The sequence below is a fragment of the Mya arenaria genome, chromosome 12 (assembly GCF_026914265.1).
Source record: "Mya arenaria isolate MELC-2E11 chromosome 12, ASM2691426v1".
Taxonomy (NCBI): Eukaryota; Metazoa; Mollusca; class Bivalvia; order Myida; family Myidae; genus Mya; species Mya arenaria.
This window is the reverse complement of record NC_069133.1, coordinates 31,826,245-31,848,195: the sequence shown is the minus strand read 5'-3', so window position 1 is coordinate 31,848,195 and position 21,951 is coordinate 31,826,245. Positions and strand designations below refer to the sequence as shown.

Here is a 21,951-nt window from a genome sequence, read left to right as displayed (position 1 = left end):
TTTTGTGCATGCATGCACACTTGACGTCACTTTTGTGGATGAATATTTATTTTTCCCATGAATTACGAACATATGTTCACATGAATGCCTACCACCCTCTTGTTTAATGCATAAATTATGTAATGTAAGAATCTATGGTGCTTTACAAATGAATGGACTCACAGTTTTGTAATAATTTTTTTGTTATATTCTCTTTAAATTTCAGGCCTAATCAAATCACTCCATGGGCTTAATATTAACAACAACCCACTGGATTTCCCCCCTCCTGTTATTATTGAGAAGGGGACAATGGATATTCTCAAGTTTCTGCGAGAAATGATTCAGGCAAAGTCATCGGGAAAACTTCTCAATGGCAGTAAGTAAAATGTTGTTGTTTTTAAATTTTGTGTTTATCTTATATCTTAGATTCATCATTTTATGTAATAAAGTACATATCTTACAAATCAATAGCAGGCTTAAATAATTAATAGTGTTGCAGTTTTCAAAATTAGTCTTTTCAATAAACAAACCCGATTTGGCATACAAATTTTGAGCAAGCCCCAAATGCATTTAACCAGAGCAGGGCTTGTGCTTATTTTGAGTGTTGGAGTTGTTCCTTGAAGTGATGTGGAGATTAAAGGATGTGGGTTGAGGTGCTCTTGTTTGCATTGTTTGAAATCAGGGCTAGTCTGTGAGCCCTCTGGTTAAATAGTTGCTGTTCTTGTTCAAAATTTAAATTTTACATATTTGATAGCTTTTTTTTTAAAACCCAAGTACAAATGAAGTTCATATAATGTAAGAATGAAGACTTTTTTATTCAGAAATCTGATTTCGATAACATGTTAGCATTGCAGGTTTATTCATCCTGTCAAAAAGATGTATTACTTTTATTTGGGGGGATGTGATTAAGAAATAATCCAACTTTTGCATCATATATCCATGATGGTTGATAGTAGGCCTTTTAAAGAGGCAAAAAAAACACAATTTCTGTCTTAGTTGTGCATGAAATGTATCTATGCTAGCCAGTGCATATGCACATACTGCTGAATAACTCACAAACACATTCATGACTAATCTTTTGTGGTCATTTCATATATTAAAAACTTTTTAAATGATCATAGAGATTTTGTGCCCCAATCCCATATTTAGTTAACATTCTCTTCTACCTTGCATGCTTAATAAGAATTAATTTCAAATAATTGTTTTGTGCAGTAGGAAAACTTAGAGCTAACATTTGTGTTTTATGAATAGTCTTAATACATTGATGTGTCCCATTAAGGAAAGAAAGCCATGCTGCGTCAGCAGAGTTATCCTCCAGAAAGGACCACGTCCATTACTCACAACCTTGCATCCCATAGCAAGTCTGGTATACAAAAAGCACAGTGTGATTTGACCATCTTTTGTGTAAATTTCACTTTATTCTGCAACTTCTGATACTTGAATTAGGCCATACTTGATGAATATGTTTGTTTGTAGTAACTTTTTATAAGCCTGACTTTATCAATCATACAAATATTTTAATTTTCTGCTAGCCCAAAAGCACTATAATGCTGTTCATATTAGGAGATTCACCCTTGGGACAAATTTGCCTCCATGTCTGAAGGTGGGGTAAATATTCCCCTATGGATATATCATGTCAAAACCTGATTTGCCCTATGGGTATTCAATTTTGGCACTTTTTTCCTCAAATAATTGCAAATTATAGGAAGAACATTGTTATGAATAAAGAATTCATTATCCTTTTAAATCTCCTGTCAAAATATTTTTTTTTAAACCGACTGATATGTTCTGATACAATGTTTACATCTGATTTTGCTGATTCTTTTTTCTTGTTTATGTATTTGGACTCGTATACAAGAGTTAAAAGCTTCTTCACTCCATTCATCATATTATGCATTATAAAAATAGTTAACACTAGATATTATTTTGTTTAAAAAATACCCAAGTTAAGGTCATTAAAACAGAGACTATTACCGGGTAATAGGATTTTGCCTTTGGGCTAGTGTGAGTTTCAATCACTATAACTAAACCAAATGATGTAAATTTAACAAGAATTATGTCCACTTCACTTGAATGGTTTATGCATCCACAAGACTTGGATTTGCAGATACTAGTGACTCTGCAATTTAAACAGATGTCACATTTTTTGGTAATTTCTAATGTAGAGTTCTTTTCTCATTTAAAAAAAAGATACTGTAATAACAGTAAATGACTGGGTATAAGACGATAGGGGGTACAGTAGAAACTCACTAAACCGGAGCTCCACAGAACCGGAATCCTCAGGATACCGGACTTTTTTCCACTATTTTCAATGTAAAAAAATCCCTACAAGACCGGAATCCATGAATTCCGGATACCGGACAAAAACTCAAGAAAATTTGTTAGTTGTCAACGTAATTATACCTCACAAAACCGGACTTAGGAATTTGCGAATCGCGTATCACTTTGTTTTGACAGCCGGTTCATTGTTTATTCTTTTCATGTTATATAAAACATAACAAATTATTTAAAATTTGTAACTGGATGGCAATGAAAAGTACCTTTTATGTCAATTTGTAAGATTTCTTTCTGACAGTATATCGTAAACGATAACCTGTCGAGAATGAAATGTTTAGTAATGCAAAAACCTTATATATATTGTATGTAGGCCGCTAGGCCTGCAGACTTTTATAACCGTATCTCGGAAATCGCATTGGCAGATCGACATAACATTTTTAACTTTTAGCGAATTAATGCACGCACGGGCGTATCAACTCTAGCTTGGTTAGAACTGCGTTGGTCAACGACCTAATTTACATTAACATTTACATTGAAAATACCTAGTAAGCAATCTGCTCTAATTGCTACAGACTGCGTTCTGCATATTGATTAGCTTGCTAAAAGTAGCACCGTAATATGAGCCTTCAGTCTATGTTATGCGGTTAATATGGTTTGGAAACACTGCGTTTTTCGTAATATAACGCAATTGTTATATATTTTGATATCGGCGAGTTACAGAACGCAATATAAAAAAGAATAATCCGCAAATAGTAGCAAAATGAACGCGTACTGAATCCAATTAATACATGTATTGTATACCTGTGTTCAGATTTTGCTTTGGCCGGGGACCGATAATATCTACATGTACAATGTAGTTAAGAATAGAATGTGGGTCATCGCATTCAGACAGGTTTATTCCCCGGAAATAAACTCTTGAGAAGTCGTTAAAAGACGGAAAAATATGGATCGTATTATGATGCTATAAAATGCTAATTAGGCGTAAGATATCAAACCATAATGTTTTAAATGAAATTACTTCATTTTATCCTACAATCAGTTTTTTCATAAGTATAATTTCTTCGTTTTAAATTGCCTAAATCGGCTATAACTTGACAGTTTTATTGAGATTGTTAGTTTTTAATTATGTTTGTAAAATGTTTGTCGCATAAAACCATTCTCTTGTGTACATACTAATAACTTTTTAACCATTTACTAAATGAATATTATACGCTTTTACAATTCAAATCAAACCGCGTAAAGCATTGACAGGCTATCGACCTGCTACAATTTTTGTCATAGTCATGTAATGCCGAATGAAACAGAAAGTATGTGAATATTTCTAAGTTTGTCTCAGTTATTGTCTTTGTAAGACTGAGTAAGTAAATAACACGTCGTGTCAGGTTCGATCCTTTTACTCAACAACCATAATAAACTAATCAACGGAAGTGACGTCGACGTTAAGTCCATATGCCGCGACGTCACGTTACGTAAGTTCGCACGTAATGTTATACAAATACAATTCATGACACTCCGGGGCGGCGAATGATATTAGTCTCTTGCACTGATGGTGTCACACATCACTTCTAGAGGATACAGTTTTACGATAGGGCGGGTAGTGTGATGTCCATTTTGTGTCCGAATCCGCGCTGCACGAACCAACCCATCGTTTCCGGTAATGGTCTCCTCTACAACTGCTAGTTTCCATGAGGACCTCGGTGTCTCATTGTGGACCTGGACAACGTCGCCAACCTTGAGCGTCTGCTGGTTTTTGCCGGAAACACAGTGGTGCTCCCTTAAAGCTGTTAAATATTCAGTCTTCCATCGTACGCGGAAATTGTCAATTAACTTTTTGGGGGTCCTCGCTCGCCTCGTGATGTTTTCAAAGTTACTCGCACGGGGGCCCGAAAGTTCAATGTCTTCGGAATGAGGCAACTTTGTAAGTCGTCTTCCATAATGCAAGTGCGATGGCGTCAATGACTCCGCCTCAACCTCTCCGGAAGTGACGTGAGTTAGTGGACGGTCATTGATAACGGCCTCCAATAGTTGTGACTATCAAAACATCGATTTCGATTTTCTCATGTCTATCAAGAATATTCACTGTCGCCGTCGCCATTTGTCGCACGTTTTGTGTGCTGTCGCCGAAGAAAACTAAGTGGATTGTCTCAATTTGAGATTTTGTCTTAGTTTGAGTTTGGTTGCCAATTTTTCAGTAATAAATGACCTCTGTGCCCCTTCGTCAAACAAAATGTTGGCATCTGTTGTATATTGTTCGGAACTCACGCTAGCAATGGCTGTTTTGAGAAGAACATTTGGACAGTGTTGTGTCGTTGAGTGCAGTATGGCAATGTCCGGTTGCCTGTCTGTCTTTGACTGAAACAGAGCTGCTTCGGGATTCAGTTTGCCTATTGTCCTCTGCTGTTCGCATATAGCGGTGTGATGCCTTCACTGACAATTGCGACATCTGAAATTTGACTTGCAGACGGATACTTGATGGTCGTCTGATAAGCAATTGAAACACAATCGTTTACGTTTCACGCATTCAATTCTCTCATCAACATTGGCTAGTCTTTCACAATCAGACGATTTGTGATCTCCATTGCAAAAAGCACATGTCACTCGACTAAGATAATTTGTAACTTGTTTCGATACTTTTCGTTTGTGCGTCTGCTTCCTGTTTGTTCTACCATTTCCGGCAAGGAAGGATGCTGTTGGCATGTGATGTTCCTGGAACACTGGGATTTCTCCTTCCTGTAACACGTTGATTTCCGTTCCAATTGATCGTCTCACTTCCGGTAGCGTCCACGGTCGGTCGCCATGGTCACGGGCCATATTACGTCTCAGCTCTTTCGGAAGTTTGTCTCTGATGATGGGAACCAACAAGTCGCCATATGATTCTTGAGACTGGCCTAAGGACTCGAGGCCTCTGATGTATGTTTCCATTTTATCACAAAAAGTCTGTATGCTGTGCGGAGTATTCTCCGGCCGTGGCAGTTCAAGCAAGGACTGCATATACGTGCTGATGATCTTATGCGTCTGGCCAAAACGTTCTTTTAGTAGCTCAACGGCTTTTGCGTAATTTGCATTCGTTGATGGGAAACCAGCAATACTTGAGGCAGCGCTTCCATGTAACAATGATCGCAGATAGCTGTATTTTTGAACATCAGACAGGGTGTTGTTCCAATGCACTGATGACTCGTAGCAATCCCAGAAAGTTTGCCATTCGGTTATGTCACCATTAAAATTCGGCAGCGAAAGGTGAGGCAATTTGTGATAAAGCTGTGGCATCACTTCTGATGGCGCTGACGGTTCGTTTATCCGTATTGCCTTTGCATTGCGATTCTTGTTTTCCTCCCTCTTGGATAAGTCTGTGTTCTCGGATGCATGTTGTGTTTGTCTACGGTCTGTCAGCAGTTTCAATTCAAGGTCGATAGAGTATTCCTCACTCTCAACAAGCTCCGTCTCCAAGTCAGCAATGTCTGCATGACTTACGATTTTCTCACATAAGGCTTTGATGGTTTCCGCCTTCTCCGCTAGAATTTCCAGCAACTTGATGCGCTTGAAATTAGGTGATTCCCCCTCAAACTTCATAAGTAGGTTTTCGACAACTTTCCTATGTCCATCTCGCATTAAAGTTAGCTTTGTTAGCTGCATGTTGGCTTTGTCACGGCACCAAAATGTCTTTGTAAGACTGAGTAAGTAAATAACATGTCGTGTCGTGTTAAGTCCATATGCCGCGACGTCACGTTACGTAAGTTTGCGCGTAATGTTATACAAATACAATTCATGACAATTATTTCAGTCCAATATCTTGAGCATGTAGCATAATGCATATGCATATTTAAATACAAAACTGATATAAACCTGTTCATTTTGTCCACTAGTGACATATGTTTAGGGCATTATTAAGATACATGTACATAAAGCATACAGGGAAGAAATAGTATGTGGGTGATTCGACCCAGAGGTATTTGGCGTTGTAGAAAGAAGTCTTAAACATAAACTTAATTAATACGTCCAATGAATTTTGTTGGGATGCATTTGGTTAAGCCTGCATACCCTGTTAGTAAATTAAATACGCCTCAAGTCAAGTTTGAAGTGTAGAGTAGATTTTATTAAAAATTCCTTAATGCTTTATCCATGTCAGTGCATTGTTTATGAAACAAAAGCTCCAGATAAGGTTTTATATGATTTTGAGTATTACTCCATACCTTATAAGTAACTATTTGACGTATTCTACATTTCAAGTGACTTATACTTCATGATCTTATTGAGAATCAACATTAAACATAAAAGTTTTTGCGAAGGAAATTATGAGGGAGCATATACCATCTTTAGATGTTTATGTTAATACATATGTTTTACAATTACATGACTATACTCACAAAATGTTGCAGGCCGAAAGCCATTCAACCCTTTAAGCGCTTTGATTCTTACTGGGGACATTATCTTTTTTATCTAATTTTCACTATACCCCACTATATTCAATAAAAAGCATATCGCCCACCACGTTCATTTCTACAATTTTTCCCACATTCAACTGCGTCGAGTCAGTCTATAATTTACAATCTTTCATTTGTACCAATGGTACCTGTAAAAATACCTGCATATCGCGGTAAGCAGCATCGCAGGGATATGCCGAGTGCATGTTTTTGGGGAATTGTGTAGCAGATGAACGCAGTGTTCTCACACCACTGCGTTTTCTACCGCAGAATATATCCCTGCTATTTACTGCTATGGTTCAATCCCTCCCGCAAAGGCAATGTTTCTTTTGCAAAAACGTGTGTTTGGTTGTGTACCAGTACTTTTTCATTTCTACCATCTATATACCGCTATTTTTTCATTTCTACCAGCCATATATACTGCCATGGTTTATATGCACCAGCCATAACTGTTATTTTTGGAAGAAAGAATCATGGGACAAATGTCAGAAGATACCAATTAAGGGACCTTAGTTTATTATAGATGTTTTTTACATTCAAGCGATAACCAAAGATTTCACTGTTGTAGCGGGCATGCCAAGTAGGGCTACTTCTGGGCTTCGAAGGTCTGCTCATGCAAGTATTAAAACCCATTCAGCCCGAATGGCCTCACAACAGTTCCCCCTCACCGAGGAGGAAGAGGAGGGGCTCATGGAATCCAGAGACCTCACCCCTCGAAAGGAAGTCCCTAATCCAGCCCCTTATACAAGTCTAGGTATCAGTTTGCACCTGTGTGTGATTGCCCAGATATGGTGTGCTATCACAGTGTAAATGATATTTGAAAATTCTTTACTCATAATTTCTGGTTTCAGGATTAATGCCGCAAAAGAGATGATTTTCCTCCACCATACCCCATATATGTTTGGTTTGGGTATCAGCTGGCACCATTTAACACATGTGTGATATATCCCTGTGTGAAATAAACTTCTCAATGCAGTTTTAAAATAACATAAATGACAAAAAAATGGAGAATAGCAGTGGGAATGGGAGGGGGCTACCCCTCCCTCTAGAGGGACTCCTAGTAATCTTTATTTTTAAACCCAAATCAAAGCATTTTTTTTAGATTTTGAGGTGTGTCATTTTTGGGGCTAGTATATATAACTGTACTTGTCTGGAAAACTAGATTTTATTTTTCCACTAAACCAAAAATTAGGGTTGCAGGTTTTGTAATAAAAAATAAAAAAGAATATAAAAGGAGTGCCCTAAAAGCAATATTGTGCATGTTTCAAACCAGCATTATATAAGATGCTTGTTAGCCGGATTTTTCATTGAAAAATTAAGGGTTATAGAATGGCGAAAACCGGGCGGTTGGGCGAAAACCAGGCGGTTGGGGGGGTGGGCGGGCGATCGTTAACAATTTTGCGTTAAAGTTTTCATTTTATGTAATAAAATCAAGAGTTTTTATCCAAAGGTAATCAAACTTCATACTATGGTAGAGCATAATGAGAGGAAGTGCAGTGTACAATAACCATAACTCTATTCTTGCCTATTACTGAGTTATTGCCCCTTGTTACTTTTTTTTGTCTGGAGTATAACTTGAAAAGTACTGGATGGAATTTATTAGAACTTCATACAATGGTAAAGCACAGTGAGTGGAAGTGCAGTGTACAATAACCATAACTCTATTCTTGCTTATTACTGAGTTATTGCACCTTGTTTCTTTTTTTTTGTCCGGAGTATAACTTGAAAAGTAAAGGATGGAATTCATTGGAACTTCATACAATGGTAAAGCACAGTGACAGAAAGTGCAGTGTTCAAGAATCATAACTCTCCCTTAACTAATTACTGAGTTATTGCCCTTTATTTGTTTTTTGCTGTCAATTTTTTTTCCAGACATTAACTTGCAAACTACTAGATGGAATTTATTAAAACTTCATACAATGGTAAAGCACAATGAGAGGAAGTGAAGTGCACAATAACCATAACTCTATTTCAGCTTATTACAGAGTTACTGCCCTTTGTTACTTTTTTCTTGTCCGGAGCATAACTTAAAAACTATTGGATGGGATTTAATAAAACTTCATACAATGATAGATCATAATGAGAGGGAGTGCAGTGTACAGGAACCACAATTCTATTTCAGCTTATTACATAGTTAGTGCCCTTTGTTGTTTTTTTCTTGTCTGGAGCATAACTTGAAAACTATTAGATGGACTTTAATAAAATTTCATACAGTGATAGATCATAATGAGAGGAAGTGAAGTGCACAAGAACCATAACTCTATTTCAGCTTATTACAGAGTTACTGCCCTTTGTTACTTTGTTCTTTTCCAGAGCATAACTTGAAAACTATTAGATGGAATTTAATAAAACTTCATACAGTGATAGATCATAATGAGAGGGAGTGCACTCACCACAGGAATTGCAATTGTATTTCAGCTAATTACATAGTTACTGCCTTAGGAGAAAGAATTCCATGGCCATAAAAATTCATTAAGTTTTGTCAAATCTTTATGAAACTTGCTCAGAATATTTGTCTACTTGTTGTCTTAAACATTTGTAAATATGGGTCACCTCAGATCAAAAACTAGGCCACTAAGTCAAATCTTAGGAAATACTTTCCTGATGTCATACATTTTTTTATAAATCCTGCAACTTTTCATGAAACTTTTATATATTTTTTTTCTCCAGGATATCTTAGTCACATTTAAGTATAATAGATTTTTAAGAAACTTTTATATTTTTTTTCTCCAGGATATCATTATAAGTCACATTAAAGTATAATAGAATTTAAGCATAAATTACAGTTTTTTCCTGCAGAATATTGATTTTTTTTTTCAATTTTCATGACAATTGGTTACTTTACATACATACACAGTATAAATATGGGTCTATTTGGTTAAAACAGGGATGGTAAAATTCCGGATTAATCCGGAATTCCGGATTTAAGGCCTCACGGATCGATTTTGAGATTAATGTAAATCCGTTGAGTTTTTCTAGGGGGGGAGGGGTACAGTGAGCGATTCTAGCTCAGATCGAACAATATGGGTACGAAAGGTGAGTTTTCCGGAAGTGTAAAGTCGGAAATTATTGAACCTATTTACGTCTTGGCAGTCGAGCTATATGATTGGTTAAGCTAGCATCGGGTGATTACGGAAATTACCGATGGGACTAGAAGACAGTATCCGGATATGACAGACGACGAAGACGAATAAACAAGTATTGAAGAAAAAAACGACCACCACCAACTTCTAAAAACATCGATTCGTCGATTTAAAGGTACCGTATTATATCATGCATAGGACGCACTTTTTTACCCCAAATTCTCGTCTTAAAAATTGCTTGCGTCCTTTCTATGCTATTAGAATTTTATCTGTCCATTTCCAAGTCCATTTCAGGTCGAAAATATCGGACCGGGGAAGAACCCGGTAATAGTAAGTATCTGTACTGCGTCACCGAAGAGAACAAATGACATAGGTAAAATCACGCAAGTTAACACACGCATAAATATATTGAATGTTACTTTAAAATGATTTATTGAGAAATAAATTGAAAACAAACATGAGTGTTTACTTTTTTACAAAAGGGACGCTACTCACAAAAACTCGATGTGAGTCAGCATTTAACTGGATTGAGTTATAATGGCAACGGAAAATCGGGAAAGGAGGTAAATATCAATTAATCGTTGTTCAAGATTTTAATGTTTCGATATTTTACAAAACATTTTGTTGTATGTTACTGTTTTAAAAAAATAATAAAGGAATGTGCATAACGCAAAGTAGCATTATTGTGACTATCAAATCTTTTCAAATGTGCGGAGGTGTGAAAAACACCCGCTGTCTGTCATTAGAAAAACATCAATAGAACGAACTATTGCGATGGTCATACCGTATGGTTGTTTGTTCACACTTTACCTGTCGTGCCTTCCGCTGGCAAGGATAATTACCGACATGCATTAATTATGCCTGACATACTTTATTCCGCGCAGCGACAAGCCTTATCAAAACAATCGTCAGTTTTGACAATACACAGTTTTGCAACATTTGACTGTCAGTCAGAAGGTATGTCGGAACTATTGCAACGGTTGCAACGGTTGACTGTCAGCCAGAAGGCGTGTCGGGACTATTACAGCATTTGTATAAGTCTTATAATATGCGTGAATGTTCTCAAAATGTCAAGACTTATATCATTGTTGTTATAAATACTTGACCAACCTCAATTTTTCGGCTCTGATTTTGACATTTTTCCGCTGCGTCCTATCTTATACATTAAGGGGTTTTACCCGATTTTTCAACTATTTTTTTGCCTGCGTCCTATCTATGCTAGTGTCCTATACATGATATAATACGGTATATTTGCTATTTATTTTTAAGAGAAATTCCCGAAACGTTTCTTTTTAAGTTAATAGAATGTGATCAAACTGAGAATGGCTTTTGCGCATGTAGCAATATTTCGGACATCGCGATTCGGATTGTGTCATAATAATCGATTTTTATTTTACAAGTTTTATTTGGCCGATTGAAGTTTACGCTGTTTAACCGTTTCTTTATTGTTCCCATAATGTTTGAAGCATTGTTCTCAATAAGAAGTGGCTGTTGACTCTAATGGAAGGTTCAAATGAAAATTTAAAAAAATATGAATACATATTTTGTAGTAGTAATATATATTAAGTAGGAGCTGTCAGTTTATTTTCTATTTGAGACAGTTCAACAAAACTTCTTGAGGACCCAGTTTGAGTGAGATTTAATTTCTATAGTTGTAATTTGAATTTCCAGGTATGTTGATGGTTCCAAAAGTCAGGGATGATGAACAGACACCTCGGCCAGTGCATCCAGTTGTTCCTGTCAATGACTGACAATTCAATGCAGAGGCCATGATACTTGGATTTATGGCTGAACATGACCTTCCATACTCCCTGGCACCACATGTAGTGAGTCTTACTTAAGACACTTGCCAAAGATACAAAAGCTCTCAGCGAATTAAAACTTCAAAGGTGTACAGCATCATATAAGATGGGAGAGGCAAGCCATTTCAATGATACTTGTGGAGGAGTTAAGTGAAACTTGGTTTGGTTTGAACTTAGACAGGTCAACAAACACAAACAATGAGAAAACTGTTCCAGCTAATTTTCTGCTATAGAGAAAGAAATAGTGTTGAGACATTTGGCCTCCTTAAAAATCACAAGGGCTGATTCTGAACAATTTTTAAGGAATTTGAAAGCCTGTTTGAGAGACTTGAACTGATGTGGGACAATATGGACAATCTAATTTGTGTGCTACTGGACTCATGTAACACCATGAGGGGAATTTTTTTTGGCATTGAGACCAGAATACATCAACTTGTCCCTCACCTCATAGACATTGATGGCGACACAGTCCAACATGACCACAACGGCTCACTGCCAAAGCATTTACAGTCCCGTTTGGATATTATTTGGAATAATAATTAATAATATTATATTCTCATCAAATGTGCAGATAATGGAATAAATACTCTTTATGATATATAAAAATTGAATAAATAACACTTTTACAATAAACATTTGCAAGCTTGATAATTGATATGTTGTTCATTATTATAAATCAAACATCCCACAGTGTAGGCTGTTCATACACAGGCATTTGATCATAGCCAGTTGAGTTTTATGGGAAGTGGACAACTGAACCAAAATGTCAGGTACATGTCATATGCCTGTGACATCAGGTAAAAAAGTAAATTTAACTTTGTTTAAAGACAAAGGTGTTTAACTTCACTGCTAAGATTCCTGATAATCGTTCTGATTGCGGATGTCTCCTGTTGAACATAATTATATCTACCAAACCGAAAGGTGTACTCCTTGAACACTATTCTAAGGCAAAAAACGGTATGAGAAACCCTGAAATACTGAACCCCACGCAGACATTTTCAGGATTGGCAACTTGGCTCTGTTATCATCCCTGTTAAAAATACTAGGTTTGCAAAATTGCATCGTCAAATAAAATTCCGGCTTTAATGCGGCGTTGCCGTCTTGTTATTAATAAACTTAGGGCACTAATTAAAAATAATCATATCCATAAAATCTTGGATTTAAGTTTTCAATTTATTTAATTCCATTAATGGTGGCTGAAATTGAATCCTATACAATTCTTAGACTTGACTGTATCACAGGGAGAGAAAAAAGAAGAAATATTATTTATTGAATTTGCTGCAGATTGTTGTCTTAAAGGGAGCACGAATTGTTTTTATTGGTAATAAATGCATGCTATTTGTCTTGGATATTTTCTGAAATATTGTTCATCAAAAGCAGAATTCTATCATTATAATTCTATCAAAAGAAGCTCTCAAGATACTTGAAGATTGCTTAATGTTTTTGTGAGCAATTATTCTCTGTCTATCTTAAATTATCACTAGGGAATATAAGCAAAGAAATTCAATTCAATTTCCACTATGCCTGTGATTTTTTACTCATCATCAGTTTCAAATGTGTTGATTCTTATAGAAAGATAATACAGAGGCTTGTTTTTTGTTGTTTTTTTAAGGACTTTTTATGATCAAAGCAGGGATCTTAAAAATTCATTATTCCAGTCTGACACATACAAACAATTGTACATATCATGTATGAAAAACAAATTGGTTTGGGATAGGAGGTACATTGACATGAAGTTTATGGTCTTTATACTAGCAAATAAACATTATAAGTAAGAGTTAGAATAGTGGATCATTTTTGAAATGGGAATAAGGTAATAGCAGAAGTTGATATAAAAGAATAGGGATAAAGAACTGAACTATTTTGGCGAGAGTCTACAAATGTGCTTTATAAAATTGACTACAAAGTCAAAATTTTCCTTTATTTTTAAAGATGAGTACTGGACTGGAAACAGAGTGAATACATTTTTATTAATTTATTTAATTTATTTCAGCTGAGGATGGGTCAAGTAGTAGTACAGATGACTGGGAGGAAGGTGATGGCGACCTTCGGGCGTACGCATACCATCAGGCCCGGGATCGTGCCCTGTCAACTCGGGCGGAGCGTCATGCCCAAACCAGCGCCCAAATGGCACCAGAACATCGATCGGCAGAGCTACATCGTCCACTCAGCTACACGTCGCTTAAACAGGAGAAACAAGATAAAATAAAAAAAGCTGGTGCTAGTGGAACTATTCCTAGGTGCGTAATTATTAATATAAGGGTTGAAGTAATATTAATTGTAGTGCCCATAGCATTTTATACGAAGTAGGACTGCTTTTAATATGTTTTTAATTCATATATATATAGTCTGTGGCAACTTGCTTTTATTAAAAAAAAGCATCACTATCCAAATGAAATGCCAATATAATTTTTTATTAGTCGGATTTGATAATAAATAAATTCAGGTTATAGTTTTGCAATGATTGTGCAGGCTGGTGGACGGGCGGCATTCTCATTTAAAAAAATAATTCTGTGTCATAAATACGACAATTTTATCAAAACTTAACGAAACTTGGTCAGAATGTTTGTCAGTATGATAGTTAAGACCCAAGTAAATACAAGTCATCTAGGGTCAATAATTAGATCACTAGGTCAAATATTAAAACATAATTTTGTGTTTTTTATTCCTCTCACAAATTCATCAGTGTTCATCCTCCAATCTTCAAGAAACTCAGTCAAAATATTTATCAGCATGATATTTAGAGTCAGTGTGAATATCAGTCATCTCGGGTCAAAATGTAGGTCATTAGTTTAAAACTTCATAAAAGTGTTTATCCAGTCTACATGAAACTCAGAACATATAAGACCAATGTGAATGTGGGGGATCTTTGTTCAGAAACTAGGTCAAATATTGAGACAAAATTTTGTGTTAAAGTTGCTTATTCCTTTCATTTGGGTGAACAGCATTTACTTTGTTGACTTCCATATATACATATATCTTGCTGCAGAATGGTCATTGGTCAAATGAAAAATTCTGTTCTAAAGCAGTTTTCGCATTAAGCGATTGTGTTTAAATGGAATTTTAACTTTTCTAAGAGTTATTTTAATACAGCATTTAAGATGTTTTTTTCATAATCATATTTGTCTTCAGTGTTGTGAATATTGAAATGTAAGTTAAACATATAGAAATATATACAGCAGCCTTAAATATATGTTTGGTTAGATTTTTTGGGGTTAAATTTTTGCATATACAGTACACTCCACGCGGAACTACCACTTTCTGTTTTCCTTGGCGGATTTTCATCATCGCGGACACATAATCCGATTAATCGAAATCCGCATTCTTCTGTGTTTTCACTCGCTCTGAGTGACCCTCCGAGGCTGATCAGTGGACTGTATAATTATAATTGACGCGTTACTCGGTGTGAAAAGCACCGCGAAACTGCAAGGAAACTGATCAGAATCTCCTACTGTACATGTATCTGATTTTGTGTAATTTATTTGAATACTGTTCTTTAATTGTGTTGTTTCAATATTTTTCAGACTTACTTGCACATAATACGACGGTAATCCTTTGACGGCACAAGAATGCAATATATGTTGATGTCCATTTTTGACCCAGTTCTAATTATATCTTACTCATTTGACTTTAGCCCCAGTTACTTAAAGTAATGTAAACATTCTGTTTGCTATGTATATTCAATTAATTTCTCTTAACTTGTTTACATTTAAACCTCCAGTTTGATAACAAAAATGCAATTTTCACAATAACAAACCTTGCCTGATAACCAAAAGTAGTCTAAATTTAGCGCACAATGCGTCACTACGATGTCGATTAGATCGGCGATTTTTAAACCACAAAACATGAGTTACCTTCGTTCTTTTATAACGACATAATTAACAATGCAATTAAAATATTATCTGGAATGCGGAAAAACATCTGATATGTATCACAAAAGAAATAGTGACAGGAAAAAAATCACACTTACATGGTACTCGACACATGCATTACTCCAATCTAATTTTGTTCTCAACAACACAAAAAGAGTATGAAGAAGTGTTGGGAATCGAACAGAAAAAATACTTTCGATAATCGGTTTATAAAACCGATCAATGATCGATTAATAATCGATTTAATCATTATTTAATTATATTTAGTCATCATATTAAGGCATACATGTACAGCACATGCACAAGTTTTAACCATCAATGTCCCCTTACAATATTGTTTGTACATTTCTTTGTATAAACTACGTTATTAATTCAGAACGCGACAGTCTTTTAGTGTTTACAAATACTAATAATTTCAGAACAGGAGACCACAGGCTCTAATTTTTGTCTTACATTTATTATTGTACACAATTCATTTGTAAAATAAATACAAATAATGGTATCAATTTCTTTTTAATAGTCAGTTACAAGTACAGCAAGCAGTTGAATATTCTGTTTTACAAGAATATTTTCTTACAGAAAACTGAGAAAACTAAATTCTTACATGGTAAGAAGTAAACAGTAACATGTTTTAAAAATCATTTTTAAACCACATACATGAGAATTTTAGAACCAATTCTTTAACAGTCAAATTACCAAAAAAAATGTAATAAGGTATTGAAGTGACTTACTGACTTGATAAGAATTTGACTAGATAACTGAACATAGTAACACCTTAACATTTCAACATTAACTAGCATTAACCAGAAAAAAGAAAATCAGTCGGTAGCGTTTACGTCCCTTGTTTCTATAATCAATTGTTCAAATTTTACTATCGATTGTCGTCAATGTAGGCCTTTCCGATCAATTGTCGATTTTAGTCGATCATCGGCACAACACTAGTATGACGTAATAATGGTAAACAAACAAACACTGGTGGTATATCTTAAATGTGTGGATATCAACAGGCAATTAACGAATATTAGTTGAAAGGTAAATTAATAACCGAACGATCGATATATAGATGTATTAGTTTATTGAATATGTCTTCTTTCTTTCTTTATGAGGAAAAGCTCACGAATGTGAAAATGATTGATTTATATAATCGAAATAACTGTAAATGTAATTATTTATTTTCAATAATGCAAGGTAGTAGCAAAGCATACAACTCAGAGTTCCACTTTGAGGCCAATAAAACAACACAATCACCGACGATACTGAAAATAAAACCCTCGGCGGAAAACGGGCAACTCGGCGGATTTTAGCGATGAAAGCAGTTACGTACTCGGCGGATGTCCGCGATAAATTTAAAAACCCTCAGAGTGATTGAAGAAAGTGGTATTTCCGCGTGGAGTGTACTGTATATAAAAAAATGTCTTTTATGTAAGTTTTGTTAATTTAGTAGAGCTAAAAAAATTAATGCATGTATTATAAAATTCTTTATGTTGTCCAGCCAAACATACATTTTAAGGTCAAAACATCACCTGATTAATTTTGTTCTTCACAAAAAATATATCTGCCCTTACTAGTCAATATATTCTGTTTTTCATCTAACATAGACACCCATTTTTAGCTGGACTATTCAAAGAATAAGGAGAGCTATTTTACTTCTCATCCTGGCATCAGCGTTGGCATCCATGTCACACCTCAATAAGGTTTAGATTGTGCATGCAAGCACCTTCAAATCATTATCTCAGCAATTACATCATGTATTAAATTTTGTGTTTCTAACTTTCCAACCTACTAAATAAATGAAGGTATACCACTGTTTTGAATATAATGCAAATTATGGCCCTTTATGGTTTGACTTAAGTCATTATCTTAGGAAATACATCATGTCTTGCATTGAAACTTATTAGACATGTCATCCCAACTATCCAACCTACTTCATTAATGAAGTAAGATAATTTAATCTTGCATGTAATGCAAATAATTGCCCTTTATTATTAAACTAACCTTTGTTTGAAATTGTGCGTGTAAGCACAAATCGGTTGATATCTCAGCAACCTCTTCATGTATTGCATTGGGACTTTATACAAAGGCATTCATCCTAAGGTAACTCATTTTTTGCATGTATAATAATATAATGCAAATTATGGCCCTTTTAGAATTTTGTTTGCATTATCGAACTCGTTTTTTGAATAATAATAATAATGCAAATTATGGCCCTTTTAGAATTTTGTTTGCATTATCGTCACAGTTGAGAGATCAAGTAATTCAAACTGTGAAATAGAATAAAATAAGCATGTTTTGATAAATTTGTAAAGCATACCGATTAAACATTGTTTGCTTTGTTAAGCTGAGAAGAAGTTCATGGTAACAACAGCATATATACAATTCATGTTAACAACAGCATTTCTTGAACATTCGAAAGGATTGCATTGTTAGAAAAAAAGCAAATCTAACCTTTCACATAAAATTATGTAAAAGCAGAAAATGAGACTAAGCATAGTCTGTTTAAGGCTAAGAAATATTTTCAACCTTTTCTGTTAAAGAAGTTAATTAGAAATTAACGTCATTTACTTGTATGTTTAAATCATTTTTGACCCCTGGTGAACAATGTGAGAACCCTGTTGAAGTCATGTGATTCCTCACCCTGGAAACTTTAAAGGTTAAAAAACCTTCAATGAAGAGCTTACACGTGTGGCCTCTGGGTATGGGTATAAATCATAAGAATAACAGTGACATAAACCTACTAACCAGGTCAAAATACTTATCAAAGAACCCTCCATTTATTCCACATTGATCATGTCCCTCACTTAAAATTCTGATTATTTTACATCAAAGACCCCCTGCAAAGACATTGTTGAAATCGTTTCTGGATATTCCAGCATCAGTACAAAAACCATGATTGAGATAAAAGAAATATTAAGTAAAAATAATTTAAAAGTACTGGAAAGCAAATTGCTTTTGGTAATAACAAACAACTTTCTTATACAATCGGAGCATTTGCCCACACAACTGGCTAAAGCTTTACAATGTTCAAAATACAGCTCCATTAAAGAGTGAACTACACACTTTTTCCCTTAGAATGTTAGTTAAAATTGATAATTAAGTAAAGGACTTACAGCAATTTTCCTTTTTAAATCAGTTCACTTTTGACTTAAAACGATATTCAAATGTGACGTCACAAACCATGTGGTACATGACCACATTGATAACACAATATTTCTATTAAAAGTAACTTATTAATTTTCTACTTTACTGCCCTATTTATGTTCAAGTTACCTATATAACATTATGTTTCTTAGTAATAGAAATCTGTTTCTTTCTTTCTCTGTATATTTCTATGTTCGCGGATGTACAAAACTGTTAATACTGTTTAAATTAATGCTTTCATTCTAAAATTCATCGTTTATTGTTTTAGCAATATTAAATACTGAGCTTGTCAGGGTTAATTTAGAAAAAGTCATGTGCAGTTGGCACAATAGGATAAGCTGGTCACATGGGTTTTTTTTATATAGACAGTGGCAGTACTACTGTTTGCAAATGATCTTAGTATTTTAAGGTTTTGAAACATTAAATGACAGTGGTTTTTAAACTCTGCCCTAAGCCACCAAGTGAAATCTAATTCATCTACACCTACAGCCTGTCCATTGACTCCATACATCAAAGAAACCGACTGCTGCCATCAGTGATCTGGCATATAACTTTAAGTATAATCCATGGAACTAACTACTGAAGAGGCTGTTTCATACCCCACCCTTGCAATTGCATCCATAAGTTCAGTTTGGATTGCTTTCACTTCATCAATTAAAAAATCTTTGAAGTGTTCAACTGAACATCTAAAGGGCTGTTTTGGCAGTACAAATTGACCTGAATGGAAAATTGTATTGCTATCGGGGTTTGTTTAACTGCTACAGGAATAGGTTAGCTATTAGTTCATTTGCAAACAGTTGAAATTAAGTGTGAAAGTTTCAATCCGTAATAATAAATCTCTTTAGTGCCTATCAGTGAACTGAGAGATGTTCATCTTATAGATTTCGCTGAATGTTAATGACCTTTTTTCAAAATCTTGCCCTTTGATCATAACTGAGTCAGAAAACATTGCGAACATTGAATTCAACTTGCGGTCCCCATGTTGGTCATTTATGTGTCTATAATAAACTGGTACCACTTAATTAACAGGTTTGTTTGTACACAGAAAACATGATCATTTCAGAAGTCAGAAAAAAACGAGGAGTGTGGTAAAATCCAAATCAAATGAAATTCAGGCAGTCAGGTAAAAATGTGTTCTGATGTTTTCAAAAGGAAAATAGCTTGATTCTTTATCAACTTTTTTCTCAACATGAAAGCATGGGTGTGTTTTTAGCATGCAGTTTGCTTTTTGAAGTTTCAGGGTTCTGTAAACTATGACACTTTGAATCCAATATATATATAGGCACCTTCCTGTGTTTACAAACGTCACATAGAATCCTATATATAGTCACCTTCCTGTGTTTACAAACGTCACACAGAATCCTATATATTGGCACCTTTATGTGTTTACAAACGTCACATAGAATCCTATATATAGGCACCTTTATGTGTTATACAAACGTCACACAGAATCCTATATATAGGCACCTTTATGTGTTATACAAACGTCACACAGAATCCTATATATAGGCACCTTTATGTGTTATACAAACGTCACACATAATCCTATATAAAGGCACCTTTATGTGTCATACAAACGTCACACAGAATCCTATATATAGGCACCTTTATGTGTCATACAAACGTCACACAGAATCCTATATATAGGCACCTTTATGTGTCATACAAACGTCACACAGAATCCTATATATAGGCACCTTTATGTGTCTTACAAACGTCACACAGAATCCTATATATAGGCACCTTTATGTGTCATACAAACGTCACACAGAATCCTATATATAGGCACCTTTATGTGTTATACAAACGTCACACAGAATCCTATATAAAGGCACCTTTATGTGTCATACAAACGTCACACAGAATCCTATATATAGGCACCTTTATGTGTCATACAAGTGTCACACAGAATCCTATATATAGGCACCTTTATGTGTCATACAAGTGTCACACAGAATCCTATATATAGGCACCTTCATGTGTCATACAAGTGTCATACAGAATCCTATATATAGGCACCTTTATGTGTCATACAAGTGTCACACAGAATCCTATATATAGGCACCTTTATGTGTCATACAAGTGTCACACAGAATCCTATATAAAGGCACCTTTATGTGTCATACAAGTGTCACACAGAATCCTATATATAGGCACCTTTATGTGTCATACAAGTGTCACACAGAATCCTATATATAGGCACCTTCATACAGAAACTCTTTAGCATGACTGTTTTCAAACTGTTTAATGACTTCTTAATTTATTTGCTTTGAAATAACTTATTTTTTAAAATCCATTGACTATAGTGCTAATAATACTTCAGGTGATGTCATTTTAAGATGAATATCATTATTGCCTTCCACTCAATTACATCTTATTAATGTGACTGCAAAACAATATTCAGAATAAGATGTGGAAGTTACACAAAAGCTTTCACTACGCATATTCCACCATGAACAACTAGTATGCAAGTTGGACAAGGGCTTTCTCTTTGTGTATTCCACCATGAACAACTAGTATGCAAGTTAGACAAGGGCTTTCTCTACGTGTATTCCACCATGAACAACTAGGATGCAAGTTAGACAAGGGCTTTCTCTACGTGTATTCCAACATGAACAACTAGTATGCAAGTTGGACATGGGCTTTCACTGCATGTTTCTACCAGGAACAATTAGCATTGAAAATCCCCTAGTTCACATATTAAGCTGCTAGAAATAACTTACTCCTTTTAAAAACAACTACTTTCTACAATGCAAGTTAGACAAGGGCTTTCTCTATGTGTATTCCACCATGAACAACTAGAATGCAAGTTAGACAAGGGCTTTCTCTTTGTGTATTCCACCATGAAAAACTAGAATGCAAGTTAGACAAGGGCTTTCTCTATGTGTATTCCACCATGAACAACTAGTATATTCTATGCATATTCCACCATGAACAACTAGAATGCAAGTTAGACAAGGGCTTTCTCTATGTGTATTCCACCATGAACAACTAGTATGTTCTACGCGTATTCCACCATGAACAACTAGAATGCAAGTTAGACAAGGGCTTTCTCTATGTGTATTCCACCATGAACAACTAGTATGTTCTACGCGTATTCCACCATGAACAACTAGAATGCAAGTTAGACAAGGGCTTTCTCTATGTGTATTCCACCATGAACAAGTAGAATGCAAGTTAGACAAGGGCTTTCTCTATGTGTATTCCACCATGAACAAGTAGAATGCAAGTTAGACAAGGGTTTTCTCTATTTGTATTCCACCATGAACAACTAGAATGCAAGTTAGACAAGGGCTTTCTCTATGTGTATTCCAACATGAACAACTAGTATGCAAGTTGGACATGGGCTTTCACTGCATGTTTCTACCAGGAACAATTA

The 21,951-nt window shown here is 35.2% G+C and overlaps 1 protein-coding gene across 2 annotated transcripts in view; it reads left to right on the top strand.

The window, feature by feature from the left end:
* LOC128211315 (leucine-rich repeat-containing protein 27-like) overlaps positions 1 to 21,951 on the top strand; it is a 68,551-nt gene that overhangs the window by 4,183 nt on the left and 42,417 nt on the right. The window contains exons 3-8 of one of the 2 annotated variants that reach the window (XM_052915972.1): positions 206 to 355; positions 1,259 to 1,345; positions 7,246 to 7,431; positions 13,556 to 13,802; positions 14,695 to 14,712; positions 19,636 to 19,695. In XM_052915972.1, the coding sequence (XP_052771932.1) occupies positions 206 to 355; positions 1,259 to 1,345; positions 7,246 to 7,431; positions 13,556 to 13,802; positions 14,695 to 14,712; positions 19,636 to 19,695 (748 nt within the window). The remainder of the gene's footprint in view (positions 1 to 205; positions 356 to 1,258; positions 1,346 to 7,245; positions 7,432 to 13,555; positions 13,803 to 14,694; positions 14,713 to 19,635; positions 19,696 to 21,951) is intronic. The other variant, XM_052915973.1, reaches the window with a different exon arrangement.